This window comes from Synchiropus splendidus, chromosome 8 (assembly GCF_027744825.2).
Source record: "Synchiropus splendidus isolate RoL2022-P1 chromosome 8, RoL_Sspl_1.0, whole genome shotgun sequence".
In the NCBI taxonomy this organism is placed as follows: Eukaryota; Metazoa; Chordata; class Actinopteri; order Syngnathiformes; family Callionymidae; genus Synchiropus; species Synchiropus splendidus.
In genome coordinates, this window is record NC_071341.1 from 14320488 (window position 1) to 14337321 (window position 16834).

Consider the following 16834-nt stretch of genomic DNA (forward strand, 5'->3'; position numbering starts at 1 on the left):
CAGATAGAGGCCATGTAAGTGAGAGAGGCAGCGAGAGGACCGTGGAGACGAATGCTGAGCGTGGAGCAGCGGCGCTGCTGCAGATGGCCCTGCAGCTACAGCAGCTGTAAATCACGGCGTGATCGGGACGATAGCGCTGCGGGCAGGAGTCTCACTGCAAGGTGAGAGCGCTGACAACAGCCATTACCCGGGATGAAATCGGCGGTGAGGGGCCGAAGGTGCAGAAGCAAATGATATTAACTGTGCTGCCTGAGTGCCGGGACAGATGTTAGTATTTGTAAGGTGCTGCAGGTTTTATGGCTTAGACCTTGTATTGTAAAACACTTGCTTCATTTATGGACAACTTGGGGGAGAAAAGTACATTTTATATTAGACATAAATACTGGACTGGGGGAGGAAGATACACTTAGACTAATTTTAATCCATCGCCTTTACTGTCTGTTAAGATCTTCATCTGAGGAATGAATGCTAAAATTGCAAACTGAATATTGATAGCTATTAGGTCGATGATACAGGTGTCAGTACCGCAGGGATAAAATATAATATATGCATAAAAGGCATAAAAAACATTTTTGTTAATATGATCATCAGGACCGGATATGAATAATCTGTCAAATAAATAAATGTCATAAATAACCAGAAAAATAAATTATAAAAAGACAATCATGTTTCCACTTTTTTAAATAAATGCAAACTAAACAACAACAACAACAAAATAATAATAATAATAGTTTTGTGAAAAGAAATGATGCTTGCCTGTAAAGTATTTTTCTTCAAATATATTTATCTTTAAATCAATAATATTCATGTTGCAGTGCGAGAGCTGAAAACATTTACTGTATCGCCTTGTAATTGAAAAATTAAAACGGAAATAAATGAATTTAAAAAATGGTATTCAATCGAGAGGCACAAAACAGGTGGTGAACAAAAATCACATGTTGGAGCTGTTAAATATTTAATGTGAACGACACCAAATGATGTAATATTTTTAATTTTTTTTTCTTGAGTACAGTGGAAAGCTGACATTTAAACTTGTAGTTTAAAGCCAAGCTGACCTTGTTTTAGATGGCCAATAATGTTAAAAACCTCATGAATAATATCAGTTTTTGTTTGTTTGCTTGTTTGTTTGTTTGTTTGTTTAACGTCCATGTAATTGAAACTTAAACCATATTCTGATCATTAACCAAAACAATTTTATTTGTTAATGTTGAGATTAAACTCAGTCACAGCACTCCTCTAAATCCTCTGACAAGAACTTTGTAGAATATTCAGCATCAGTGACTGAGACTCCTTCCACTGAGGTTTGCTTCGTGCAATTGTGGTTTAAACTTTGAGACCGCTCTTCTCCTCTGTCGACACGTTCCTGCACACATTAACCTTCAGGCCGGCTCCTCCTGTGTCTCCTCATTGATCGTGGAGTGGTGTTAGTGAGAGGGATGTCGGGGGGGAGGCTGTGTGGCGCGAGTGTGTGTGTCAGCCAAGACAGATAGAGGATGAAGGTGTGGGTGGAACTGTGGCGCTGATTGAGTGGGTCATCTCATCCCAGCCGAGCGCGGAATGTTGGGTGTGGTCTGGTTTATCGTCCTGTAAACAGGCCGAACATAAGTCACTCAGCGCCAGCGCCGACCCGTGTTTACAAGTAAAAGTATTTCAGCAGTGACACCACGACACGGGCACAGAACGACTCTCACACCTTTGCAGAGTCTCTGCAGGAGTCAAGATTTAAGGAGGCTTGAGCAGGAACTTACTATCCAGCTCAGAGTCCTCTGGTTTATTGGTACCTCGGCTTGTTGGTCTGGATAAAATACTGAGGCTGTCATGTGAGGGGCGTTAGCTGGTACGCATGTGAGTCAGGGGGATCAGGTTTCATTCTTATGCCTCGCCAACACTTTTGTTTGCATGTTTATATTGTCTGTGTGTGACTAAAGGGCCACTGGAGCCCATTTTATCATCCTTTTACAAGGAAGGACAAGTAAAGCTATGTTTGCTAATGGGAATAATAAGACTCTTCTGTGTTTATAAAGAGACTAAACAATGGAAGACAGCAACTTCTGTTGCTGATCTACCCAAAGGAATCAGTTGAGGGAGTCCCTCCCACTTTTATATTCAGTGTTATAGAAATTCCTACACTCATAAATGCGGCATCTGCATGCATCTGTTACTATCTCCAAGTCCCTCGGTCAGCTGAAATGCATCAATATTCCTTCTTTATTTCATCCTGATCAGCTCAGGCAGGTAGCTCAAATCTTGATCTACGGTGGCCTAAAGTGGACATACAAGTTGGTCACATTAAAGAGGGGTTCGTGAGAAAGGATAAATATTTTCAGAAGTAAAAATACAGAAAATTATATTTCACTTAAAACGTATGACAAGTCTGTCTCACAGTTGTTTTTGCAGCAGCCTAATCCTAAGTAAAAACCCCTCATCACCCCCCCACTTCTAAAACAAACTGGCAGCCTTGGTTGTATCTTTTTCCTCAGCGTTTTTACTGTAGACATTAAATTAAAAAAACGCTGGTACAGTTGTTAAAACTAAGGATTTATTGGACAAGCTACACAACAAAATACCCAACATATTTCAAGGTTTAAAAGAAGTTAAGTTTGGATTTACTTTTTGCAATAATAAGCATAAAATGAAAGTGATACATCATCTTTTTTTCCCACGTTTTTAAAACCCCCTCATTGCAAAGGCAGATGCTCGAAAGAAGAAAAGCCTCTTCTTCCTTCTCCGGACTCCACTGTGCATGTAATAACCCCACCACCATTAACAGGGAATCTTGAATGAATATTCAATCACATTCAGAAATAATTATTACGACAGAGCGCCGCGCTGAACCCAGATTCCTGATGGCTAATTCATGATCCATCTGCTTTCTCCACTGTGTCTTAATTAAACTTTTAAATCAGATGCACTGAAAGTGTCACTGGCGGCAGGCGCGAGGGGCCCTCGGGGGTCGACCAGGGACACCTCACACTCTGGGATTGTTGCCCTGCAGGAGGCGCGTAATGTATGTGTTCAGTAGGGGAGAAAATGAGTGCTTCAAAACATGCTCATAAACTGAAGTGATGGAATGTTCCACAAAGCTCGGAGAAAAACTCTGAGGTCCTGTTACATGAGCTACACTTCCACATCAAAGGTATACGTGGAGGTTTGAGTATACTGACCTAGTTTCTTAAATCTCACTGAGTGTTAGTGTGACTCATTCATTTTTTTTTCAAAGACGCTAAAGTTTTTCTTGGTGTCAAAAGTTATTATGATTTTTGATGTCGCTTTTGAGCTGAGGCTTGTCACAGCCGCCGGTACGGTCAAAGCTCGCCATCAAAATTAGCGCTCGGTTGCGCTCAGCGGGGGGAACGTCATGGACTTTTAGAGCGTAAGTGAAGTTGAAAAGAAGACAAGCTCGGACAAGTTTTGGACCATTTTGGGATGAAATACCTGAAACCTTGGTGAGGTGGGAACACGACGGGTTTAAGACCCAGGCATATCTTCCTCATACAGCAATATATACAGTAACAACAATGATGATCCTCTTGGCTTGGCCGGCGCCCCCTATCTGCCACATTAATAGCGCAGGTGAAGAAGAAATATCATGGAGTGTCTAACTGATTTCGTCACTTGGGTTTACTTATTCATGGCGGATCGCCTGCCTTAGCTCTTGAGAGTCAGCAGGAGAACATGGCTGCCTCTTGGGACAGGATGTAGGTCCATCACAGGAAGCTGTGTTTCTCTGCATTATTCAGCTGGAGGTTTTCAATAATTCATTTTTAAATTGTTTGTTTTATGAATGTATTGGCAGGTGTTATGGTTGGGTCAATTCCTTGGTGGATGGATCGAAGGAATGAATACATGGGAGGTAGATGTGGGGTTTAGAGCAGTAATTTTAAATGTGGATTGAAAACAAGATGATGGATGGATGGATGCATTGATGAATGAATTGATGATAGATGAATGATGGATGGATAGATCAATGGATGGATGGATGAATTATTTATTTGTGATGGTTGCGGATTTGTTTTTTATTTATATATGGGCTGTATGGATGGATGGATGAATGGATAGATGGATGATGGATAGATCAATGGGTGGATAGATGGATGGATGGATGGATAGATGGATGATGGATAGATCAATGGGTGGATAGATGGATGGATGGATGGTTGATTTATTTGTGATGGATGGAACGGATGGATTTGTTTATATATGTGGGATGTATGGATGTATGGATGGATCAATGAATGGACAACGGATGATTTATTTGCAATGGATGGATCAGGTGGATTTATTTACAGTATTTATGAATGTTGGCTGAATGGATGGATGAAGAATATGTAGTCATTTATAGTAAGGTAAAGTGGATGGATGATAAATCCTGAACCCAGGGATATAATGAATTCCATCGGTTAAATGCTGATGCACAGAATGGACGATTCAAACACATGAAATCTCTGTCCTCACCACTAGATGTCACTGGTGAAACTTCAATCCTGAAGCTTTACATTTCTTTCACCTCCACATCTGCCGCCCTGTTTGACAAATGGTGCCCATGAAGCATAAAAAAAAGTGGGTGCCAACGGCCCCCGGAAATCTCTCGCTGCGATCCTGGCTGCGTGCCTCCATCTACCTTCGTCCTTCCTCCGTGCACCTTCATCACCAGCTTTCACCCGTCACTGTTGGAGTTCACAAAACGTGGAGGGAATGCGACAGAATACTGAGTCACTGTCAACCTAAACCTAGAGATAAGACTAACCTTTATAGTCACATTGGGACACCGATCTTATGCGGATCGGGGACTTTGTTGGACTGTTGCAGAAGTGACGTCGTCCTCCTGCGTGAACTTTGTTGTAGAAACTCATTACAGCGCTCCGAATAATGTGGAAACATCAGACTCCAGTCCAGCCGGGAGCCTTTTCTCAACAATATGAATCTGCTATTTCCACTTAGCGAGAGCATATGTCTCGCTGTTGCCCCACTTAGCCGTGCGTGTGGGAATATAATGCTAAGCATTTTAATACTTTTCTGCACATAAGCGTTTTGGAGCTGCCTGCTCTCCAGGGCAGTCATTTGATCTGGAGGATTGCAGGGAGAGCACTTCCTTCTCAGGCAGGGTGCTGCAAGTCTGCAGGTGCAGCACCGAGCAGATGTTGGACATAAAAACGATGGCGCTGTTGAGGAGCAGTGACTGGAGGTGTTCACTCCAATTCTTTATTGTCTTTTTAGCCAGCGCAGTGTGGTGACGCTGAACTTCACTCCTCTTGAGCACCTGAAGTCGTCTTCTGTTGAACACCGTCGGGCGGCAAACATCACGGGCCCGGTTCGTCTGAATGGGCCGACAGCGCTCTCCCTGATGTGTGAGATTTGCTGCTGGCAAAAGATGTTTTGCTGGAAAACGACCTCCGGCTGCTGCGCCGCTGAAATATGTGGCCAGCCTTCAGAGGCGAGAATAGAAATGTAGCGACTCAAAGCTTGGCAGCCTTTTCATGGCAACCTGTACCTGAAACATCAGCAGAACTGCCAGAGTCGCGATGTGAGGGACTCCTTAGTTTTTAGTGAACCGCTGCGGCTGTGATCAGGGTCATCCGACACTGAGAAGGATTTATTTGACCTCAGATAAAACTGGTAAAATTGCAGCGTCACTTCGAGAAGTAGCAGTGGTCTTTAACCTGACATGATTCAAAGGATGAAACTTTTTCAATTGAGGTTTTATTCTGGTGATTTTGATACTTTTTTTTCTGAAGACAAAGTTCCTCTCTTCTCAGTGAGCTTCTGAGGATCGTGAATTCAAAGAGCCGCCGCTCAGCCTTGTGTGCAAGCAAACAGAGAGCAAATCAAAACACTTATGATTTCTCAGACGCCCACAGACAAGGGCTTGGTCTGGCAGAATTTGACTTTCTAAAACCTGTGCAACAAAGTCATGACATGTGTCAGACTGTTTCTGACATCATCACCTCCACTTCTGTCTGAGACGCAATCTCTCCTTTTGAACCGTCGCTGATGCGCGACACCAGATGCAATCGCTCACTGCAGTTCTCCAGGTGAATTTCTGTCACTGTTGGATCAGGAAGTTGTCGGTTTGCTATCAGCTCATTAGCCGCCTTAGCATGCAAACTGTTTTTTTACAGCTTGAGCTGACATCAATCTTTGATATTCTACATTGATAAAATGCTTTTTTTAATTATTCAAAGTTCATCATACTGATTTTACAATTGAAAATCCTGTGTATCAGGGATGGGCAATTACATTTCTGTTATTATGCAAAAAAAAAAAAAAAAAAAAAAAAAAAAAAAATATATATATATATATATATATATATATATATATATATATATATATATATACATATATATATACATATATATATACATATATATATATACATATAAAGTAAAAGGTGTAATCACACCATGACAGTATGTCATGTTTGACTGTACCTTTTTCATTTGGTGTACATTTTATTTGAAGATTCACGGTATACTTAATAAAATATAACCTGATCAACTCAAACAGATAACTCAAGTAGCTTGATCTACGGTGGCCTGAAATGGACAAAAAGTCTCAGTGAATGTAGATTCATGATATTTGACTTAAAACATGCATTAAGTCTGTGTTTATATTGCTTTTTTAGTCGCCTCATCTGAAGTAAAACTCATGAATAATCACCGCTCCACTTCTCAAAACAAACTGACATCCTTCCACAATGACTTAAAAACTAGAATTCAATCACTGATTTTCTTAAAAAACATATGATTTCATACATTATTTGTTTATTTATTTTCAGTTCAGTGAATACGCCACATAGTTTCTACTCTAATCTTTGATGGAAACTGATAACACGCTTAGATCCGAAGTCAAATTAATGTTCTTCCTCACACACAACAAAATGAGGTTAAAAACAAGGGTGAGAATCTCAACTTTAGGCATCTTAGCTAAAATATTTGTGGGATGAAAAAAAAAAATATATATATATATATATTTATTGGGTTATCGGGCTTCAATTTCAGCATAAATCTTCTTTCCACTGGTTTTAACACCTAATTTCCAGCTTTGAGTTTGACACATGCTTCTAGTCTCATTGAATGTCTCAGAATGAGTCTCGAAATGAATGAGGAGATGCTCCCTGGAACTCCCCCCTCAGGGCTCTGAAGAGTCACCACATGCTTTGAATCCACAGTGTGTACTGTACACAGCTGAATTCAACAACTGGCTCGCCGCCCGCCCAACAGACACCTGTGTACAGTGTCAATGTGGACTGTGCTGTCATTGTTATTCCGCTGGTTCTCTCTGCATAGCATTAGCATCACATTGTTCCCTTCTCTGAGCACTTGACATTAGCCGTGACATTTCCCGGGAAGCAACGGTGTTGGATTGGTCTCCTCAGGGGTTGAGGTGACCCGACCTCAGCAACCCTGTAATTATTCCACCGGCAAGTCATTAGAGAGGCCTTTTAATCAGCGACTAATGTAAAACAATGAATTAGCGCTGCGGGTCGTCGGAGGAGCGCTTCATCAGGATCACATGACCAGCAAACAGAGGCTGAGCAACACATCGGCGGTAACAAAATCGAGGTGTGTTTATTTAACACCTTGATTCAAAAACATTATCCTTCTTCTTCTGAACTTCTGAACTGCTCGACTGGAAACTTCAGAAAACTGGGTCCATACTGTTTGAAAGAGGTTATTTTCTGTTGTATCTTTCATAAAGAGAGAAAAAAGATGTGTGATGAAAAAAATAATTTATTTCCAATTATTTTACATTTTTCAACTTTTTTTAATCATACATTATTTTGTTTTGTTTTTTTGCTTGAATTTGGTTATTTGAAATCAAATTGTAAAAACGTCTATTCAAAATGGAATTTAGTTTTTTTTTTCTTTTCATTTTTTCATCAATATGATACAATACATCATATTACAATTTCATTACATTTTTAAAATAGCATTTTAATTATTTTTTGTGTTTGAACTAGATTATTATTATTATTATTATTATTACGTGCACAAAAAAGTGAGTATAAAGTATTATTCCTGAGACTTAAATTTGTTCTGTTTAATAATTTGTTTGCTCCTTGCAGTGCCTCAATCTTGAGCTCATTCTCAAACTTCCTGAACTTCTAAAAACTACTTTCACCGAAGCCTTTTTCTTCTGCTCAAGCCGTAATTTTCTCTCCGCCCGACTTGATTACTTCCAACGAAATTGCACAAGCAAAGTGGAGCGAGTCAGGTTGGTGAGTCGCCATGGTAACGGTTAAGAGGAGTGGACCTATAGAAGAAAAACAGTGTTTCTTCAATTGTTTATTCACCTTTAATGGCACACTAGAAACGTCTATGGCCTGAAACTGTGTTCCTCATCCCGTGGTGGGATTTGACACTGCTGAAGGTTGAAACGCTGGAGATGGGGGGGGGGGGACGGGCAGAGTGAGGGGTGGAGGGGGGGACTGCTGACGCGTTCAGTTTCCCATGTTAACCTGCACTCACCTGCCTCCTGACAGCTGGAGGAAACAAGCGATGTAACTCTAAACCCAAACTTGCTGAGCTAGTTTTTCTATCAGGGCTGTGTGTTAATGTGTCTCTGATGTCGCTCAACGTCCGTCCAGGACATTATGTATTTCACCGAAATGGTGTTCAATGTGAACTCACTCTGTTTTACTGACTGAAAACGACATTTCGTCATCATTGTTAGGTCAGTTTCTGTCGAAGGGCGGCCAGGTGGGCTTCAAGTATCTTGAGGTCTTGTTCACAAGTGAGGGGAGCCCAACTTGCACCTGAGTAGCTGCTGGTTTTCAGTGACCAAAGCGACTTCCCCCAACTCTCAATTCACATTCAAAAGTAGGCCAGTCTGGTGAGGGGCAACAGTTGACCTGCCACTCAAGACAGTGGAGCGTCAACATGGCGGATTGTAAAGGCCGAATAGTTGCCTGTTGTCGACTGTGAAAGGATATGAAAAGCAAAAAAATATATATATATTTGGCCAGTGCTGACTCATCAGAGTGAGACGTAAATGTCATGTGTCCACCATGATCAGCTTATTCATGTTGCTTCTTCTTCTTCATGAGGTCTACATGAGTCGCGTGAAGAGCTGGGCTCTGATTGGCTGATGTGTCGCGACTTGTCGCCGGAGTTCAAGTTTTTCCACTTTGGTGCGACAAATGTTGCCTGAAATAAGTCGCTAGATTCAGTGACTCTTACGACAGTGTGGTGGGACGTGATTGCAGCTATACATTCATTTCACATGGCAGCAAGAGGCTTTGGACGTGTAGGAAGCGTCCGGAGTGAACACACCTTGAGTCGGACTGAGGACAACCGCACTCACATTTCAATTCAGTCGCACCCTGCTCACATGGCGGAAGTTCAAGTCCGACCTCGGAAATCCTGCATCACGACCTTCGCGGGGTCTCGTGACTGACTCCTGTCAATAGTTTCACCTCTACACACAATGGCTCTGCTGTGTTACTGTACTTTATAGGCAATTGCAGGTTCAATTTCACAGCTGTCAGACTGGTGTGAGCGCGTGTCTCTACAGACACACGCCGGGCAGGACGCTGGATCGGTTCATCTGCCAAAAACAAGCCTCGGTTTCTCACATCACGCTTGTTAGTGACAATAAACATTACATTCATGAATGAGCATCGTAGCTGAGAGACAAATTGCTTCTTGTCTCACTCACCCTCTCGTCCAAGTCTGCCTCTCCATCCCTCCTTCCCCCCTCCTCCCTCTGCCGCTCGGTGCTCTCTCTCACTCTCGCAGATGCGCTCAAAGTCAAGGCTGCACCGTGGAGAACTATCTCCGTGATTTATTTCTGAATTTCATATGAGGAGCGGAGAGGAGGGATGGAACGTGGATCCACACGCTGCTGGACACAGCGGGTGACTACACTCCACGGCTGATCTGACACCGACGGGAACTTTAGTTGGAGGATTTTCTGTCTTGGACTGCTGGACTGTAGAAGGAGGGAATCATCCGGGTCCGCCTGCCAATGTTGCACTCAATCTTTGACTCCATTTCCTTCAGGGGGGGTTGACCCAATCCCCCAGAGGGCTCTGTGATGAGTGTGACCCTTCCTGGGCTTCCCCATGGTGACTGAGGAGGAGGACTTGCTGTTGCTCTAAATCTCTCCGCACAGCTGTGAGACAGACCTCCATGGCTCAGAGCTTTGCCGCCGCCGGAACACGAGCTTTAGAGTTGAGCATGGCCGGCGAGCCGCTGCTGCTGCTGGTTCTGCTGACCGAGGTGCTGAGTGGAGTGTGTGTGCCAGGGGACAGCACAGTCAAGCATAAGGGGAGCTGGAGGTGGAAAGGTGACAGGAGCCGTGAGTAACCACCTGCCCGTCTCAGTTTTCTTCTGATGTTCACAGAAACTGCGAAAAGCTAAAAATAAACCCGCGGCTCTCATTATTCTGCTGCTGGAATTTATTTCTGTGTGACAGGCTATTGGATCAAAGCGGTGGAGTTGTGTTTTAGCATTCTGTGTAGCATCATAAACTTCGACTTTGCAAGGTCAAAACAAGGAGCATGTTTGATTTTGTGGAGCTCCACTGGCTGTTTGATCTCCTCAGGCGTCCCCCTGGGCACTTGACTTGAGCCTCTTTACATCATTAAACAACCAGAAACTTCAGTCTGGGTTCTGAAACTTGGTGTTGAAGATCTTAACAGCTTAAATTTTAGGAATCGTGGTCGACTCCCTAGTTACTGGTATTCGCATTTAGCATTCACACAATAATAACAATGTAATAACATCTGGCTTCATGCCAGAAGAGTGAACGGTGACAGTAGTAAAACTATGATGAAACATAGTGTAAGGGTTCAACTGAACAGTGTTCCGCTTCAACACAGACGCATTTTGACTTGACTTGAACAATGACCGAGTCGTAAAAAAAAAGAGGGAACACATATTAACCATTAATTACGTCCTCATTTAATGTTAATTGCCAGCCATTAGGGTGAGTGAACTTTTAATTACCATGGTAGGATACAATTTAGTTGTGCTGAAATAAAACGCTAATGAGTCATTTATAAAAATGAATGAGTGGCTAACAGGCCGCTAATAAAGATTAGCATAAGTAGTTTGTTATTCATTAATGAGTGATCCCTCATCTAAAGTGTCATTTATATGGAATGAAGTGTCACGATCTGCTGTAACAGTCCTGAGGATATATAAATAAACGGGTTTTATTCTTGTTTTTGTTCACGTGTGGCACATGAAAGGATGGTTGAGGCGTGACATTGGAGCATGCTGCACTCTATCCTGGGCACCTCTGGCTCCAATAAGACACGTCAATGAACCGCCGATCCCAGTGTCCACATTCAACTACTTGTCATGGTCTCACTCTGCAGAGTTGTGTTTCTGCGTATGGTTTGAAACCCCATGACAACAGCTAAATGTCCCAAGTGCCATAGAAAGACGCTCACTATTGTACAGATTCAACACTCCCTGAAAAGGAAGGGAAAGCATGGCAATGGTTTCTCATAGGTCGAGGAGGGGTTTTAAAGAGTTAAAATATATGGACGCCCCTTCAGTGTGGTCAATATTGTTGCTTATTGTGAGGGAAGTTTCAACATGAGGATTAAAATTGGGGATTTATGTTGATATAGCAGTGTACAAAAGTACTGATAAAACAGCCTGGAAAAAAAAGCCTAAAAAATGTTTTATATAGGTGGCGCTGTAACGCTACCGTGAGGGGTCGACTAGGTTCCGAACTGATTTACAGTATGTCATTTTAAAGTTTGACTCAGTCTGTGAATGAGTCTTCAGGTGAGCGACACGCAAGCTATCGTCTATGATCTTGTTTCTCTCGACCAACCTGGATATAAGAGAGAAATGATTCTTTTATGAGCAACCTTCACGCACCGTCAACATTAAGTGGAATTTAAATCTACAAGGAAGCCTGTGCGTCCCGTCCGTCGGCCTTGCTGCGTGTGGCGCTCCTCATTGTTTCCTCTGCCTCTCCAGTCGCTCCAATAGTCCCCCCCGCACGGGTCTCTTGCCTGGTCATTAATTGATCAGCGTTGAGTTGTGAAAAGCTACTCAGACTGATGCTGCCTATTTCCTCAGTAAAAGCTGAGTGTTGCCTGAGTGTGTTCATTAGATATGCTGACACATGAGTGCATGGATGCTGGGTGCTGGGTGGGGGGTTTGGGTGGCGGATGTTGAAATGAGCAGAGAGCTGCGGTTTTGGATTCGGGACGCTGCTGCTGCTGCTGCTGCTGCTGCTGGGCTTTTGGCTGTTGGCTAATGGGATTGTTTGGCATGGCGCTCCAGACTGATGCTGAGTGATGAAGTGGGGAGTGTGTCCCTTTGTGCCCGTCCCCTTTTGTGGAGGTTAAAGGGAGATCGCTATCTTGATACCGTTCCAAGATTAAATGACTGGAATGGGATGGAGAAGCTGGTGCCCTCCCAAGGAGACGCGCGCTCGTCTCTGGCTGACATGAAAGTGATACCTCGCGCACTTTTAAAAGACTCTTCGGCCCCTGACTTTCCTTCTCATCGGCTCTCTTCCCCTCTTCTCTTTCCAGATCCGATCTATATCCACATCCCTGATACTGTTTCTTGAATTTTGTGTATCCAACCAAGACTTTTCCGGCCATTAGAATTCAGTCGTCCCTTTCAATTACAGCCGCAGGTGAACTCGCCTGACACGCATTAATTGCGGGTCATTAACAATTCAAACAGAATATTGATCGTGACCAAGGTCAACGTCGCGTCTAATAGATTTGTGTGACCAACTCAGACATATCCGATTAGCGGTTTTGGGGCGACGATGACAACCAAATGCTTTTCTTGCGTCTCCAAAATGTTGCTGTTCAACTGCTGCTGAGCCATTTACTTTAATTTACGTTATCTGTGTTTGATTCATTCTCCTTAAACCAAGTAGGTCTGGTGAAGAAACAAGTAGTTCAGAAGGGGGGTGTGCAAGTCTAGTGTGGACGCCAGCGGTCGTCCTCTGGACTCCTGAGTTCTTACATATCCACGATTGTCAAGTGGACTTTTGCATCCATCCCGCATAGACATTTCAATGGAGGCAAATGGTTCCAATCCATTACGATGTTCAAAAGGAGCAGCTGGTGTGGAAGACATGGATGTTAGGGGGCACTGGTCATGAGCACCTACTTGCGACTTAGATGCTATTTGGTATAAACTACTGATGTGTTCGCTGTGTCGATCCTTCATGTGTACCAAGTCATCTGGCAGCGAGTATATGAACAGCACACCGAGAAATGCTCCAATGACGTAGCTGAAGACGGTCGAAGCCTCGAACTGGCCATACCATGTGACCAGTTCAGGAAGTGGAGATTTATGCGGCACGAAAGGCAAAGGAGGTTCCCCATTTTGTCACGTTTTGTGAGCAGCTGTTTATCAATTATCGATTATATTGTTGATGACAATCTTACTGGAAACTTTGGGGAACAAAAGTTCATGCTTGCAGACGCTCATATTTCATGTCCACTTGGTGGCGCCAGAGCACAAATGAACCTTCTTGAAGAGTCGACTCATGAGTCGAACCAATTCATCTAAATGCCTCAGTGCTTCATCTCACCATCACTAGTATAAACCAAGTGGCTGAATTTTAAGGGGGCGGACCTATAGCCAGGCCCCATGGCCCTAAGCCGATGCCCAGCCAGCACCTTTCTTTAATGGGACACACACCTGTGATTCAATTGGTTGCCTCTGGGGGGAGCGAGGACATGCGGCAGAGACTGTCTTCCACAACACCCCACTATTCTGCTAGAGAAGTTCTTTGCAGAGAGGGAATCTTGGCTCCCTTTACTCCGCCTGATACCCCAGTTCACTGGCATCTAACCACGCATAAAACAGAGTCACTCCAACTTGGTAGAAGCATATTTTTGCTAATATCAAGGATAAGCTGAGAGACCCACGTCCAATTACCTCTCCCCAGGGGTCCCCCAAGGCTCTTTGCTCAGTCCTCCTCGATTGGGTTTGTACATGACACGCTTGGATCTACCTCAGCTGACTTTCCCCAGTCACGACTATGGAGGCGGTTCCCAATTACAGCTGTCGTTCCCACAAGAGCCTCTTGAAGCCCCGTCTCCTCGGAGAGTGTCTCTTCTTTTTCTGACACTCTCATGTATGGAACTGTCTTCTCAGTTCATCTCGCCTCTCTGATTACATTTAGCACTTAAAGCTTTTGTGACTTGATTCTCGATTCGCTCTTCAAACTTGCGATAAGCATAAACTTTTAATGAGCGCGGCGAGAAGTGAATATAAAGAAACCGTCTGAAGCTGTTGCTGTGTTCCATTATCAATGAAGCTAATCATCGAATGCTGAAGGTCTATTTTTTACAGCAGATATTAAATATGCGTGACGCGGTGAAGAGCTTTAAAGTTGCATGTCGGTTAAAACCATGAAGAATCCAGTAAATCCAAGTCACATATTCATTAAGTGGTTACGAGTCTCCTTCTGGTAAAAGCCTCAGAATACTTGATGTGTCTTTCATGGATTTAATTCTTGGTCTGAAGGGTTCTTTTTAAAATGTGGATTTGTTGATGGACTGCATACATTTTTGCAAACCCAACTAAAAGACACTGGACTGCTTGCTTGAGATGTAGAGTCTGCAAAATCTGCACATAAACTGCACTGTAAGTGTAGACAAATGTGATTGAAAATGAGCAACGTGGCAGAATGTTTGTCTATCTATCTATCTATCTATCTATCTATCTATCTATCTATCTGTCTATCTATCTATCTATCTGTCTGTCTGTCTGTCTGTCTGTCTATCTATCTATCTATCGATCTGTCTATCTGTCTGTCTGTGTCTGTCTGTCTATCTATCTATCTATCTATCTATCTATCTATCTATCTGTCTGTGTGTCTGTGTGTCTGTCTGTCTGTCTATCTATCTATCTATCTATCTATCTATCTATCTATCTATCTATCTATCTATCTATCTATCTGTCTGTCTGTCTGTCTGTCTGTCTGTCTGTCTATCTATCTATCTATCTATCTATCTATCTATCTATCTATCTATCTATCTATCTATCTGTCTGTCTGTGTCTGTCTGTCTGTCTATCTATCTATCTATCTATCTATCTATCTATCTATCTGTCTGTGTGTCTGTGTGTCTGTCTGTCTGTCTATCTATCTATCTATCTATCTATCTATCTATCTATCTATCTGTTTGTCTGTCTGTCTGTCTGTCTGTCTGTCTGTCTATCTATCTATCTGTCTGTCTGTCTGTCTGTCTGTCTGTCTGTCTGTCTGTCTGTCTATCTATCTATCTATCTATCTATCTATCTATCTATCCATCCACCCACCCGCCCACCCGTCTGTCTCTCTGTCTGTCTATCTATCTATCTATCTATCTATCTATTTATCTATCTATCTATCTATCTATCTATCTATCTATCTATCTATCTATCTGTCTGTGTGTCTGTCTGTCTGTCTATCTATCATCTATCTATCTATCTATCTGTCTGTGTGTCAGTGTGTCTGTCTGTCTGTCTATCTATCTATCTATCTATCTATCTATCTGTGTGTGTGTCTATCTATCTGTCTGTCTGTCTGTCTATCTATCTATCTATCTATCTATCTATCTATCTATCTATCTATCTATCTATGAAAGCTCACATCAGTTCTAAACAAAGAGCGCCATCATGCCTTCTGAAAATTAAAACAACGTTTTATCATCCTGCAGTACTGTTTTGTGACACCTCATCTATCCATCACTGGAGAAGAAAACTCCATGGCAACATTGTAGCAACCACACACAATGTTCCTCAGTTCATCACTGTCATTCATGGCAATGTAAATATTCCATCTCGATATTTTTCGATGGCCATAATTCAGATATATAAATGGTGCATTTTCAGTGGGGATAAAGACAACAGAGAACAAGGGCTGATAAAGTCGATAGTGAACATCGTACTACAGTCCTCCCCTCTTGCTAGCAAACCTTCAATAACCCTGTTGCTCCATCAGGCAAATGAAAGTGGCTTGTGAAAGTCTTCCAATACATGATTCCACCTTTGGCACCATTTGTAGCATAGAGAGAAGATTGTGACAGCTGTTGTGAACTTTTCTGTACAGCAAATCATGGTTAGCAGTGGATGCTAGAGCAAGTCAGCCTCCTCCAGCTAAACCTTGTGCATCCTCCCTAGTCACTCCAGTCCTCTGCATGTCCTCATTTTACTGCATCCATGAACCTCAATGATCATCTTCCTCAACATATCCCTGTCCCTACTCTCTACATGTTCAAACCACCGGACTATATCCTTCTCTAATTGAGACGTCCCTTTGATATACTTTCTCAAAACTACACCTCATGCCAGGTCTCACTAGTTGCCGTCCTCTCTTTCTGTTCGTCCTCCATCTTAGATCACCCCTGTCAGGTGTTTGCACTTCTTCCACCCTGCCTACAAACTCCTCTTCACCTCCCTTGATCACTGTCCATCGCTGTCTTGTGAGCATCGTTCATCAAGTTCATTAGGTCAATAACTGTGCGCAAGCAGTGCAGGAAACAAGCAGTGGAAAGTGAAAGTGAACCTGAATTTTTCTTTTCCATGCCGTTTCTACAAATGATGATGTTTGATGTTTTCATGTCTTGATGTTTTTGTTTTCTAACCTCATTGAACTACTGGTCTATGATATCAAAGCATATGAGTAAAACTAGTCAACTAGTGTTTACTTCAGTACGCATTAGTTGGAAGAATCAAATGTTTGACACTACTTTTATGAACAGCTTTAATTTGTAATGATCACATTATATCCATCTTGCCTTTCCCAAACATCATAAAATCTAATGAAATTCTCAACCTCATTTTAAGAGGTGGTAAACTCATATGAATAAAGAACAACAAAAAATAACAGAGAACTTGCGCTGAAACTTTTT

At 42.5% G+C, this 16834-nt stretch overlaps 1 protein-coding gene across 5 annotated transcripts in view; it reads left to right on the forward strand.

The window, feature by feature from the left end:
• robo1 (roundabout, axon guidance receptor, homolog 1 (Drosophila)) overlaps positions 1-16834 on the forward strand; it is a 244898-nt gene that overhangs the window by 59509 nt on the left and 168555 nt on the right. Inside the window, exon 1 of one of the 5 annotated variants that reach the window (XM_053872783.1) lies at positions 9879-10299. The exons of 3 other annotated variants lie outside the window; for them this stretch is intronic. In XM_053872783.1, coding sequence (XP_053728758.1) covers positions 10131-10299 — 169 coding nt within the window. In that variant the 5' untranslated portion in view covers positions 9879-10130. Of the gene's footprint in view, positions 1-9878; positions 10300-16834 lie in introns of those variants that run through there. One more of the 5 variants, XM_053872778.1, reaches the window with a different exon arrangement.